This window comes from Lynx rufus, unplaced genomic scaffold (assembly GCF_022079265.1).
Source record: "Lynx rufus isolate CCGP_SWC_20201006 ecotype Redwood Valley unplaced genomic scaffold, mLynRuf1.p SCAF_2, whole genome shotgun sequence".
Classification (NCBI taxonomy): Eukaryota; Metazoa; Chordata; class Mammalia; order Carnivora; family Felidae; genus Lynx; species Lynx rufus.
This window is the reverse complement of record NW_025814834.1, coordinates 125,174,901-125,189,293: the sequence shown is the minus strand read 5'-3', so window position 1 is coordinate 125,189,293 and position 14,393 is coordinate 125,174,901. Positions and strand designations below refer to the sequence as shown.

The following is a 14,393-nucleotide window of genomic DNA, read 5'->3' as shown; positions in this document are numbered from 1 at the left end:
TTCACTTGTGTCATGATTTAGAGCCTGGTGTTTTCCCCAGAAAAGACTGAAGAAACTCTTGAGAATGATTTCACATGGGGTGACCAGATGTCTGAAGTTAAACATATAATGAAGGTGGAGCCTGGGTAGGTGAGCAAATATGAGAATTTTATGAAACAAAAGAAGTTGGCAGATAGGTTTAAAGCCCATATTTCACACTTCTCACTTCCTATTATTAGACTTTAAGAAAATGATTTCTAGGGGCACCTAGGTGGCTCAGTCCATTAGGCACTGACTTCAGCTCAGGTCATGATCTCACAGTTTGTGAGTTCGAGCCCCGCGTCGGGCTCTGTGCTGACAGGGCCTGGAGCCTGCTTAGGATTCTGTGTCTCCCTCTCTCTGCCCCTCCTCCACGTGTTCTCTCTCTCTCTTTCAAAAATAAACAAAACATTTAAAAAAAATTTTTTAAATGATTTATAGATTGGAACACAAGGCTTGATTGGGGTAGATTGAGTCCATCCATTACAGCCATTTGGATAAAGGAAGGGTACCTGTGTAATTTGGGGCTGTGATTCTCAAACGCTTCAGAAGCATCAGAAGCACCTGGAGAGCTTGCTGGGCCCCCACCTCCAGTTTCTGCTTCCGTTCACCCAAGGTAGGGCCCAAGATTTTGCATTTCTAACAAGTTCTCAGGTGATGCTGATGCTGCTTCTCTGGGAACCACACTTCGAGGACCACCAACTTAGGGACTGATTTAATCATCTGACAAAGTGAGTCTACAAGTGAATATTCTAGAAAATAGGAGTCATGGAAATAGGTGTTTGGAAGAACCAAACAATTCCTAAGTCTGCATGTAACAGGGTAGGCAAACGGGAAGCGCCTGCGGAGAGAAACTCACCCCGTCTTTTAGCAACATCCAGGTATAATCGATAGCGCAGATAACACCAGTCCTCCCACAACCGGCACTGAAAGGAAAGATCACAGTGGCACATACAGTTGCAGAGACTGGATTGTTGACAGTAGCTGGGAAATTTCACCAGCAGATTGAGGAAGAAGTAACCGAGAGGCAACAAAACGTTCTAAACCCCCCATTTCCCAGAGCACGTCTCTTGGTTGCCACATGCACACACTGAGCCTCGGGACAGATCCTTGGCCACTTCTCACCCGCAAGGGTGTCTGGAGCGGCACTGTTCTCGAGTAACTTGTCAGAAAATACTACTTTAATGCTCAGGTTGACTGTATTATGGTCTGTTTCTGCCACCGACCTTTCTCTTCCTGTCACTTTCATGTCTCAGCTTCATTCCTTTCTAATCAACTGGAGAAAGTGAGACTAGTATCAAGAGCCTATATCCTACATGCCTGTACCAGCTTACATTCCAACAAAGTCAGTCTTCCTTCGGTTTCAGCAGCAGTCCTGGCCAGGCTACGACATGTGGTTGGTTTTGGGTAGAAAGTTCAAAGAACAGCATCATACCTGCAATGAATGCACACGGGAACATGGTCATCCTCTTGGTAAGAACGCATATCCCAGATGAGCTCAAGAATAGGGTCTATGGATGAAGGCACATCATGGTCTGGCCAATTCCTGTAATGAAACTGGTAGAGAGTTCGAGTTTCCTATAAAAAAAAAAAAATAGCCAGAATAAAAGGAGGGTTCAGCGTTAGGACCCCACCTTATTCTAGCACAAGATTACTCTGACCTCCTAAGTAGCATCTCTGTCCTGTTGGCAATTTATGCTGCTTCCTTCCCTATAGGCCTCTGGTGCCCACATGCCTTCTGAGAACAATTAAAAGTGATTTCAGGTCACTGACTATTGGTCTGTCCCTATCTGCCCCACTCACACAAAAGAGGAGATAGATATTACGACTGGTGTACTTCAGGTGGGTCACAGGCATGCTGATATATTAAACCCCTTTGCCTTAGAGAGACTGGTCAGCGTGAGCTCTCAATTCCCAGTCTCTACTCACTGCACAGCCTCTATTCATCCTACAGATATTATCATTTTACATGTGTGCCATCGTGTGTAATAGATTGGGGAGCAGAGATTACACCAAAGGTCTCTTTTGCATATACATCAAAGGCCCAACTACTCCCCATTGTCTTATGCCCAGCCTGAGACACATACGTATGTTTTTATTTATTTATTTATTTATTTATTTATTTATTTAATTTATTTATTTAAATGTTTATTTTATTTTTGAGAGAGACAGACAGAACATGAGCAGGAGAGGGGCAGAAAGAGAGGGAGACACAGAATCCAAAGCAGGCTCCAGGCTCCGAGCTGTCAGCACAGAGCCCGATGTGGGGCTTGAACCCATGAACCATGAGATCATGACCCTGGCCGAAGTCGGATGCTCAACCGACTAAGCCACCCAGGCACCCCTCGTATGTTTTTTTTAAATTTATTTATTATTTTTTTTTAGTGATTATTTATTTTTGAGAGATAGAGAGCATGAGCAGGGGAAGGGCAGAGAGAGAGGGGGACACAGAATCCAAAGCAGGCTCCAGGCTCTGAGCTGTCAGCACAGAGACCCATTTGGGGCTTGAATACACCAGCTGTGAGATCATGACCTGAGGCAAAGTCAGATGCTGAACCCACTGAGCCACCCCAAGCACCCCACATACATGTTTTTACCTCTGTCTCTGTAGGCTCTTGAGTTTACCACTCCTGTTCTATACTTACACTATTGAACTTGGCTTTTAGAGTCCTGATTATGTAATCAGATTTTCTATTTTCAGCTTCCTAAGAAGTAAATTAAAATAGTAGTTACTTCAAAGACTAATATTCAAAAACTAGTCTCTATAAAGTAGATCCTGGAGCATTTGCTCAGCCACAATGGAAGCAGCCATCATACTTACACAGGATATGGAGAAAGGACCAACTTGCAGTTGTAGCTCTCCTGGCTCAGTCCAGTAGCGCTCACACTTTTTCTGTTACACAAAACAGAATGTAATGATTTCCCTCCATATATTCTAGTCTCTCCTAGGTAACAAAACCCACTCTCAATGAGAGAGACACAGGTTCTGTGTCCTTCACCTTACATTAGCAATGTCCTACCCCCTTGGGCTTTGCCCCCAACATCATGGTGGTCTGGAATCTCCAAGGACGGGGAAAACACTAAAGGATATATAAATTACAGACTTCCTAGAAGTCTGAAAAAGTAGAAATAGGGATCTGGCATTTTCAGCACAGTAGTCCCCCCCCTCGTTCACAGCTTTGCTTTCCATGGTTACAGTTACCAGTTTCAGCCTTTCGGGTACCTACCATCTGGGACGTATTGTTGGCAATACTAAGTATTGTAGTAGCCTAACCCTACATCACAAACACCTACGTCATTTCCTTTGTGTCAGCATCTGATCGTCTCACGTCATCATCAGAAGAAGGGTGAGTACAGTACAATAAGATATTTTGAGAAAGAGACCACATTCACCCAACTTATAGTATATTGCTTCAATTGTCCTATTTTATTACTGTTGTTGTTAATCTCCTAACATGCCTAGTTTACAAGTTAAACTTCACCATAGGTATGTACGTATAGGCAAAAATATGGTGCGTGTACAGTTCGTTACTGTTGTTGGTGTCAGGCATTCACTGGGGGTCTTGGAGCATATCCCACGCGAAAGGAGGGGACTGCTCTATTTTGAAAAGATTAACAGAAATCACCTCTACTAAAACAAAGCGGCACGAGCGAAGTGAAACCCCAAATTCCTTGGTTTTAACGGAACTGTGAATGTCAACAGTAGGTAAGATAGGTGCTCTCCAATGGAAACAAGATGTAAGCTACACACTCAATTTTAAGTTTTCTAATAGCCACGTTCAAAAGTCAAAAATGAAATTGATTTTAATAATATATCTTAGCCCGATCAAAACACATGTAATCCGGATAAAACAGATATTAGATATTTGACATTTCTTATCTCAGTCTTCAGACCCCGGTGTGCATTTTATATTTACAGTACATCTCAATTAATCCACTAAATTTTCATCGGAACATTTAATTTCCATTTAGGGTTCATAAAATTTATAGGTGAAAAAGATTCACGTACCTAAGTTGTTCAAATCATGCTTAAAGTTCTCCAATCACTGAATTGGAAAACTGAGTTTTTAAATTTAAACTCATTAAAATAATAAAATAAAGTTAAATTAAATTAAATAGTTCCTTGGGTACGTTAGCTATGTTTCAACTGCTTGATAGCCACATGCAGCTAGTGGATGTCATGTTGTTGGACAGCACAGGGTTAGAAGTGCTGACTGCCATTTAAGATGCTTGATTAATAAAAATGGGAAGATGAATTGTTACTTTAAAAGCATACCTTCCTTTTACTTAAAAATATAGAGCCTGGGCAAATGGACAAAAGGAGTTCTTAGAGGTAAATAAAAAATACTTGAGAGTCATTTGGCATTCCCAAACTGAAAGCTAGCAAGATGAGAATAATTTTTTTTTAATGTTTATTTATTTTTGAGAGAGAGAGACAGAGTGCAAGTGGGGGAGGGGCGGAGAGAGAGGGAGACACAGAATCCGAAGCAGGCTCCAGGCTCTGAGCTGTCAGCACAGAGCCTGACTCAGGGCTCAAACTCACGGACCGTGAGATCATGACCTGAGCCAAAGTCGGACACTTAACTGACTGAGCCACGCAGGCTCTGAGCCCAGAAAAATTTTTACGTAGGCACACTTAAGGCAAGTTCTGCAACCAAGTTTCCCCCTTCTCTTTCCTTTAACTCACCTTCCCCATCTCAAACTCCATGCACGCCATAACAATGATCTGAGGGGATGAAATAAATAGAAACCTGAGCATTGATACAGTTAGAAAAAGCAGTTAACACACGGGTCCCAGAGTCATTGTTCTTTCTGTTTTTTTTTTTTTTCTTGTTATTGAACAAAAAAGAAAACAGAAATCTTGATAAATTTTAAAATATTGCTCCTACCCTTCTTTCTGTCCTTACTTCCCTTTTCTCTATTCAAATCGGTAAATTCTTGTTAACAAATGAGCCTGTCAAGATGAGAACTTTCATTTCCTTGAGTAAAGGTGACTTTGTGATTTTGACAAAAATGTGCCTGAACACTGAAATTCTAGCGACTGACCCAAAAAGGCACTGATTTTAATACAAAGGAAACCTCAGTCACATACCCTGATACCCTCCTCCCTCCATCTCTAAAAACTAGAGAATATAGTAACAAAAGCATTTCTGCCCTTACCAGGACACTGTATTCCCAAATCATCCTCCAGAAGTCCAGGAGAGTTGTAGACAAAGGTCCCTGGGTGGCTATATAAGCTTTGGGTCCATAAACTCCCTAAAGGGGAACAGAAATTATATGGGATGACTACAGATAATATCCTTTTCTTCTTGTTTAGAATCCCCTCCACCTCTTTCTTAGGTACCTAAAGAAATATGGTCTAGTATCCCGACCCCTTTTAAGGTACCTAGAAAACTATAGAATATGGGGTGTACCTTAATGAAGTTGGCATTGATGTAGTTGGAATCTTCATCTGAGGTTATCAGAGACAGCTCTACTAAGCTATGATCATCTATAATACAAAAGATGGACATATTAGAACTAAAAGGACTTAGTCAGAGGACTTACCGTAAGTCAGAAACTAGCATGTGAATAGTGGCTGTGCAAAAGTGTTTGATGAGTGAGTGAGTGAGTGAGTTAGTGAGTGAATGTTCTTTTGTGGTTGTATATAGTACAAACTCATTTGTCAAAGCATTGTACCAGGATTGGGAACAGCAGGCAATGGGTAAAAATAGGAATGACTGGATTTGGGAGAAGGTACAAATTTATAAGGAGAAACAAAAACTTACAGGGCAAGATATCCTTGTATCTGTTTTTCTTGATATTCTTGGGTCTCTCAGCCACAGTTGTAGGATAGGTTTTGTCTGCCTTGTACTTAGTGGATTGTCTTTTCAGCCACTGTAATAAAATTCCAAAAATTAAATCTTCCTAGAGAAAAGAGGTAAGAAGCTCTCTCTGTAGAGACCTTTCCTTCTCTTTTGCCCAAACAGTCCGCTTTTGCCCTTGTAGCATCTTCTAGAACTACCTCCAATTCAGGACAGAGCCCCTGAGCATAAGGTCAGCAGACTTCAGTTTGGAGAAGTGAAAAGATCACACTTAACTGCAGCTGAGCCACAAATAGCTAAAACCTAGAGGTGAAACTAGTGAATATTTTAAAAGCCAATGTCTTTTTGAAAACAAACTATATGCTCCACACAAACGTCAAATATTAAAAGTTTACCTTCTCTACGGCTACTACAGGGCTATTTTAAGTAGAAATGGAGCTTAAGCCAAATAAAATCTCTCTCTATATAGCAAAATTTCAAAAGTTTCAGTCCCAGAAGTCTTTTCTTTTTTTTATATGACCCAAACTGTAAGCTGACCCCTCAAATAAACAACAATCTTACAACAACTGTGAGATCATGAGCTGAGCTGAAATCAAGAGTCCGACGCTTAACTGACTGAGCCACCCAGGCACCCTGAGTGGAAATCTTTTATAGTCTCCCATGTGCCTGTGGCATGTCCTTAGTTAAATTCACAGTCATGAGATCAAGCCCTGCAGAGCCCTCCACACCCAGCGGGGAGCCTGCTTAAGATTCTCTCCCTCTCCTTCTGCCCCTCCACCCCACATGTGCAGGCTCTCAAAAAAAAAAAAAAAAAAAATTTTTTTTTTTTTTAATTTCCACTCAAGTTACACCAACTTTTTCAGCTGTCTCTGCTCTTATCCACCAAAGAATGCTCACTTTCGGGGCGCCTGGGTGGCACAGTTGGTTGAGCGTCCATCTTCAGCTCAGGTCTCGATCTTGCGGTCCGTGAGTTCGAGCCCCGCGCCAGGCTCTGGGCTGATGGCTCAGAGCCTGGAGCCTGCTTCCGATTCTGTGTCTCCTTCTCTCTCTGCCCCTCCCCCCTTCGTGCTCTGTCTCTCTCTGTCTCAAAAATAAATAAACGTTAAAAAAAATTGTTTTTAAAAAAAAGAATGCTCACTTTCAGGCTGCCACTGATTCCAGAGCTGCTGAAAAGATGTCAAGTCACAGAACTGCTCCTTTTCAAAATCTCCAGAACTGAGCTTGTGCATCCACAGGGCCTGTTACACTGTTTCTACTTGTTTGTTTTGTTTTGCCTGCTTGTGGAATGTTTTCTAGGGAGCATGCTATAAGCAAAAAGCCCTTTTCTTGGTAAGATGCGCCTCTGTTAATTTGGTGAAATGTCACAGATAAAGATTGTGTGTGTGAGACATTGTGTATTTGCGTGCACACATGCGCATGTGCGTTCATCAGCCTGTGCTAGTTTCGCTCCTTTGAGTGCCGCCTTCAACAATGGAACAGGATGACTTTTTCTTCCCACTCGTTCCTGCTCCGGCGGTCATCCTGCTGGATGACTTAAGGAGACCATGCTCTTTTAGCAAAACATCACATAGGAAATGCCTATGGAATGGCTAATTTGGTAAGTGTGAAAGTTGGGTTTTGTCGTTGTTGTTTTTTGTTTTGTTTTGTTTTTAGATATCTTACCTTGAGCTCAGACCACTGTGAAGGCCTTTTTTAATTCCCCTACTCTCCCTACCAGACCCAGGGGCTGGAAACCCCCAACAGAGAACAAAACAGAGCGGAAGTAGGATGCAAGAACTGATCCACCTCACCAGAAAAGGAGGAGCCTTGAGAGTAGACAGCAAAAGGGTATAAAAGAGAAAGTATGGCCATGGGGGTGGGTTGGAGTTGAGGGAGAAAGGGTTGGTCAAAGGCAGAAGGCATTTCTCTGCCAACCGCAACGCTGGGATATGCATTCACAGTAACAAGAGAAATCGGGGGGAAAGTTGCTGAGAGAACAAGAAACAGGGCCAGCATCCCTCCTGGGCCCTGATTGGTTGAAACACATGACCAACCAGATTCTGTGTAAGCTTGATAAGCTTATAGTAAGTGCATTTGGTTTATGGTCTATACTATCCTTTTCCTTTCAAGACAGGAAAACTGAGGTCCTGGCCGTAAAAGTAGAAATCAGGACAGAGCCATTTTCAGGTATTTCTCATTGACTAGTAAGTTAATTACTAATAAATGGATTAGGGTCACTCCCAAAAGAGAACAGAAAGAAAAAGAAAAAGAAAGCACAAGACCAGAATATCTTTGCCTTGGAGGACTTCCTCATGGTATAGAAGACATAGCATAAGTTACATTTCAGAGCCGGATAAATCAAACCTGCCCCACCCCCACCCCCCGCTGTGCTAGATGAGAGAGGGGGAATCAGGTTGGGCTGTCTCTCAAGGTAGTTCCCCAATGCCTACAACTACAAGTCAGTATGATCTATTCCAAGCCTCCAATCCGCTCCAATTCGCCAGCCAAACATGTGGGGATTTGGCTGCTGTCCAATAGTCAGGTAAGTGAGCAGGTAGATAAGCAATAGCCAAAGTGGGGTGAGTAAACCAAAGAGATCAACTTTAGATACTTAAAATGTGAGGCTATGACAAAAAGTGTGATTTAAAAAAAATCCTGGGAATAACTGAAAATGTGGAGTGAGAGGCTGGGTATAGAGTTGAGAGAAATTAGAAGTGATGCGATATATTTATTCTGGTGGTAGTGATGTGGGAAACAAAGACAGAAGGAAATGGTGAATAAAATTAAATTTCCTTATTACCAGCAGCCCATGGACAAATACTTGAGGCGGGCACAGTGGAACATTTCTCTAGAAGCCTCCTACCGTCTTAATGTGCATGCTTTGCTAGAGGGAGAAACAATCTTAACCTGACAATAGCAAGGCCTCCGGGATCCTAGCAGATGAAAATACCTTTGGAAACTTCCCCTTGCCTTTACCTCCCCCAACTCCCAAGTATATAATCAGTCATTCCTCACAATCCCAGGGTAGCTCTTTCTGTCCACGGGCCCTGTCCCCATGCTTTAATAAAATCACTTTTTTGCACCAAAGACATCTCAAGAATTCTTTGTTGGTCATCGGCTCTGGACCCCTACCACCACTCCAAAACCACATCAGTAGTAGCAAAAAAAAAATTCAACTTAATGTGCACAAAAGTGAAAAAATGCTGATAAGTGTGTTCAAGGGATAGGCTGTTTCACATAAATGAATCATTTTGATGAGGGAGCAGGGGGCGGGCTGAGGACAAAGTGCAAGCTAGTGCACCACCCCCCGCCCCCAGGTGGAATGTGTGTGATATTCCTCAGGCACTCCTGGCTGCCCAAGGACAAAGGAGAGGAAAGACAAATGGCCAACTGATAGAGGTCCCAGTCATACAGGACATGGGTCTCCACCAGTTTACAAATATCTTAGTAAATTACAAGAAAAAAGCAATCTTGTCAATAGCTTAATCTCCAGAAGACCGTAGACTGTTTCCCGGAGCCCCAACATCACCCTCCCCTCCATAGTGATGTGGGGAACGAAGGCAAGAAGGAAACGGCAGGTAAAATTCAGTGTCCTTATAACCTGCAGCCCATTGGCAAATACTTGAGGCAAATACAGAGTAGAACTTTTCTGCAGGAACCCCCTACCATCCTAATGTTAATGCCTTAGTGGAGGGAAAACAACCTTAGCGTGACAATAGCAAGGCCTCAGGTATCTTAGGAAAGTCCTTCTTTAGCTTATGAGAGTCCTTCTGGAGGCTTCCCTTGTGACTTCACCTCCCCCAGCTCTATAGTGTAAAACCAGTCATTCTTCACAGCCCCAGCACAGCTCTTTCTGCCCACAGATCCTGTCCCCATGCTTTAATAAAATCACCTTTTTGCCCCAAAGACATCTCAAGAATTCTTTCTTGACTTCGGCTCCAGACCCCAAGAACCCCCCATCACCCCAAAACCTCATCAATTTCAATTCAACACATGTTTGTGCACTGGCTCCTACAGGAGGAACTATGTTCATGAGTGTATTTATTTATATACAAGTAAATATAGAAGTAGGATATATTCAGTTCTAATGTATCCATGCCTTCTCTGGTCTATGATCAGTCTCCAGAAGTTGCTACTATATCAGTCTGACTTCTAGTGTATTCCAAACCAACATTGTCGTGGCCTTTAGAACTGGGTATGTTCTTTCTGTTAGGACTCATTGAATCCTTCATATTTAATAAATACGTCTTTGTATTTGATGAATATAGTATTTACCTTTTCTGCAAATATACCTTATCCCTAAGAGACATAAAATTCACCCCCCCTTTTTTTCTTTTTATGTTTCAAATGGAATCAAACACTAAAGCAAAATTTTAAATACAGATTTCTTAAATAAAAAAGTAATGGCATATTCATTGAAGAAATTTTAGAATACAGAGAAGTAAAAAAAAATTCTAAAAATCACCTAATATCCCGCTCTACCCAGACTTAATCATTCTTAAGATTTTATATTACATTCCAATGTTTTATCTACCTGTGTAATAAAGATGGGATCACACTGTATATGGGGGTTTTCAACTTGCTCTTTTTACTTACGAATTTGTGTTATATGTTTTGTTTATTTATTATTATTTTTTTAATAATTTTTTTTAAGTTTATTTATTTTTGAGACAGAGAGAGACAGAGCATGAACGGGGGAGGGGAAGAGAGAGAGGGAGACACAGAATCGGAAGCAGGCTCCAGGCTCTGAGCCATCAGCCCAGAGCCCGACGCGGGGCTCGAACTCACAACCGCGAGATCGTGACCTGAGCTGAAGTCGGACGCTTAACCGACTGAGCCACCCAGGCGCCCCTGTGTTATATGTTTTAAATGATGGCAGAGTATTCCATACTATGGAGTGTAATATAAATTACTTAACGTGTTCCTTTATATTATTGCACCTTTAAGTTGCTTCCGATCTTCCTAAACCATCGTTCTAAACAATATTTTTATAGGTAGCCAAAACCTATAAAAATATCTTTCCTTATTTCCTTCAGATGAATTCTCAGGAGTGGTCAAAGAATTTTCCCACTTAAAATTTTTTTTAATGTTTAATTATTTTTGAGAGACAGAGGGCGAGTGGGAGGGGGGGCAGAGCGAGAAGGAGACACAGAATCCGAAGCAGGCTCCAGGCTCCAAGCTGTCAGCACAGAGCCTGACGTGGGGCTTGAACCCACGAACTGCAAGATCATGACCTGAGCTGAAGCCGGATGCTTAGCCGACTGAGCCACCCAGGTGCACCCAGAATTTGCCCACTTTAAAGGCTTTTGATCCATATTATCAAATACATACGAGATATGGTATACAAATTTTGCCTCCAGAAAGGTTACAACACCAATGCATATTTCTGAACTCTGACCAACATTAGGACTATAATGTTTTAAGTATAGATCCATCTGATAGGTTAAATGTTATTGGTTGTATTTTTTTTTAATGTTTATTTATTTATTTTTGAGAGAGAGAAAGAGGGGTGAGGAGAGACAGAGAGGGAGACAGAATCCCAAGCAGGCTCCACGCTATCGGCACAGAGCCCGATGTGGGGCTTAAACTCACCAACTGTGAGATCATGACCTGAACCAAAATCAAGAGTCAGACATCAACCGACTGAGCCACCCAGATGCCCCTTTACACATGCTTTCTAAATGAAGATGCTTCAACTACCTCCAATGTAGTAAAGGAAAGGTACACCAAAGGAGTTTTAAACAAAGACATGCAGCAAATTGACCAGCATGTGATATATATAACCAAGCCTTGACCCATATTTAATACAATGGCTGGAGTGTACATATCATAAAACCACAATCAGTTGCAGTAACTGGCCAAAGGAAATGCCTATTAACTGTAATCTATCTGATAAAGAATGGGCTAATGGAAGTGGATGGTCCTCATTAAGCCTAAAAGACCAGTAAGATGCCCAACTCTGTCACTGTTGTCCCTAGAATTGTCCAGGAAAGAGTGGTGGCCACTCCTGCAGGTTCAGACAAGGAGGTGGAGACCACACCATCGCAGCTGAGGCCACCAAAATCATTCTGCTTGGCAGGCAACTTTCTGATTATGGTTGGCTTCTCATATCAGTTTTTCTCCAAACTATAGGATATGCTGTCAGTCAATGCAAACTTCTATTCTCACAGTGATTTGTCTCCTTGAAAAATTAATACATTGGCAATCTTGTTTCTGGTGGATTTCTTATGTATGCCTAATCCTGATGATCAACTCTGGGCATAGTAACAAAATTGAATTTTTAGACTTGCAAAACTAAAGCCAAGACACTGGATGGTGGTGATCCAAGGCAGTTCTTAAGTGAGTACGTGACCTCGCTCAATGCACTCTGTGATCCCAACAGTTTGGTAATTGCATTTATTCGACCTTGATGGAATTCATAAGAAGTACTAGAAAAAAAAAATCAAGACCTGGCTACATCCAACAAAATGGATGGATTTTATAGATGTAATGTAGAGTGAAAGAAAAAAGGCCTTTAAAAAAGCCAAATACAGGGGCGCCTGGGTGGCGCAGTCGGTTAAGCGTCCGACTTCAGCCAGGTCACGATCTCGCGGTCCGTGAGTTCGAGCCCCGCGTCAGGCTCTGGGCTGATGGCTTGGAGCCTGGAGCCTGTTTCCGATTCTGTGTCTCCCTCTCTCTCTGCCCCTCCCCCGTTCATGCTCTGTCTCTCTCTGTCCCAAAAATAAAATAAAAACGTTGAAAAAAAAATTAAAAAAAAAAAAGCCAAATACATATAACATGATTTCATTAAATAGAGTTCCAAAACAGGTAAAATTAATCCCTACTGTTTAAGATATATATATATATCTTAAAGCTACGCAGAAAAACAAAGAAAATAATTCCACAGAGAAAGGCAAATATGATTTCACTTAGATGTGGAATCTTAAAAGACAAAACAACAAACAGCAACGAAAAGAGAAACAGACTCGTAAATATAAAGAGAAACTCGTGGTTGCCAGAGGGGAGGGGAGGAGGGGGATAGGCGAAATAGGTGAAGGGGATAAAAAATAAATAAAAATCATCACCATTTCAGGGCAACACCTACCTCCACTCTGGCAGGGGTTGGCAGTGGGGGGTGAGGGAGATGTGGTCCAGGACACCCAAGGGATTTCTGAGGTGTAGGCAATGTTCTGTTTCTCTATTTGAGTGGAGCTTGTATGGATGCCTGCTTTATCACTAGTTGTTAAATTGCATATGTGTGTTTAAAGTACTTTTCTGTGCATATGTGATAGTCTATCATTTTTTTAAGACTAATGCACAAATTGGGGGCACTAGAGTCAGGGATTGGAGGAAGGGCTACTAGCACAGGCTCAACAGTTAGATAGCTTTATTTCAAATCCAAGTTCCACCACTTAATGCAGGGCATGACCTGAGGCAAGTTGTTTAACCTCTCTGTTCCTCAGGGTCTACTACTTGCCAAACGTGTGCCAGTGCCGGTCACTGAGGACACCAAGACAAGCGGAACCAAATGTGAGCCTCGCCTTTGTAGAGCTTCAGTCTTATGGGAGAGCAGACATTAATCGAATAAACACACTAATAGATGTCAAATTGAACTATGAAAAATGCTGTGAGGCTGGGGGCAAAAAAAGGAACTTAAAAAAATGACGGTGCTAATGAGAACGTGTTATGTATTTGATCTACTGGGAAGGTCAAGAGAGGCTTCTCTGAGGAAATGGTTGCCAAATTGAGATCTGAAAAATTATGAAGTGTTAATTAACTAGGTAAAGAGGAATATGGGGGAATATTTAAGGAGAGGCAACGGCATGTGTGCAAAGGCCCTGTGGCAGAAGAAGCATGACAAGGACAAGAAACTCAATAGGCTGTAAGAACTGGAGAAGCACTTGAGGGCTGGTCCATGCAGGACTTTGTTAGCCATTGTAAAGGATTCTTCGGGAAGTAAATGAGGTTTTGTTTGTGAAACACATCAGCACAGAAGCTGGAACACAGTTCCGTGTGTTAGCTATTGTTGAAAGTGGATGAACAGAAAAGTTGTATGAGAAAATGCAGGTTGAAAATAACTGTGGAGTATGGAGCTGTGGAATCAGTACATTGTTCACCTAAAACTAATGTAACACCGTGTGTTCGCAATACTTCAATTAAAAAGAAAGAAAGAAAATGAAAAGAATGCTGAATATTTTTGAGGCTCTGAAAATTAACCTAACAAAGTCTTATTTTACACTAATTAAATCGGAAGAAAAAAAAGCATGCTATGATGCAGTGTACAGGTTAAGAGGTTTTGGAATCACACAAGTTTCAATCCTGGCCTTGCCATTTTATGGGTTAAATGAAGACAATATTTTCCTCTTGGGGTTGTTGTAGTGATTAAGATCATACATGGTAAACCACTTATTGCCTAACATACAGTAGGCAGTCAAAAAGATTTATTTATTTTCTTTTATAGTTACTAAGACTAGGAAGGTGGTAGAGAAGATGATAAGTTCAGACTTTGCAAATTAGAAGAGCTCTTTGAAAAATACATTTGGCTATACTTAGCCAATTAGATGCTAATACTCTTTGACCCAGTAATACCTTTGTGGATCTAGCCCAGGATAT

At 41.6% G+C, this 14,393-nt stretch overlaps 1 protein-coding gene across 2 annotated transcripts in view; it reads right to left on the bottom strand.

Annotated features, from left to right (window-relative positions):
* PTPN22 (protein tyrosine phosphatase non-receptor type 22) overlaps positions 1-14,393 on the bottom strand; it is a 60,675-nt gene that overhangs the window by 41,548 nt on the left and 4,734 nt on the right. Inside the window, exons 2-9 of one of the 2 annotated variants that reach the window (XM_047085181.1) lie at positions 5,787-5,895; positions 5,433-5,509; positions 5,179-5,274; positions 4,706-4,744; positions 2,840-2,911; positions 2,664-2,723; positions 1,454-1,596; positions 878-944 (exon numbers count right to left, since the gene is read on the bottom strand). In XM_047085181.1, the coding sequence (XP_046941137.1) occupies positions 878-944; positions 1,454-1,596; positions 2,664-2,723; positions 2,840-2,911; positions 4,706-4,744; positions 5,179-5,274; positions 5,433-5,509; positions 5,787-5,895 (663 nt within the window). The remainder of the gene's footprint in view (positions 1-877; positions 945-1,453; positions 1,597-2,663; positions 2,724-2,839; positions 2,912-4,705; positions 4,745-5,178; positions 5,275-5,432; positions 5,510-5,786; positions 5,896-14,393) is intronic. The other variant, XM_047085182.1, reaches the window with a different exon arrangement.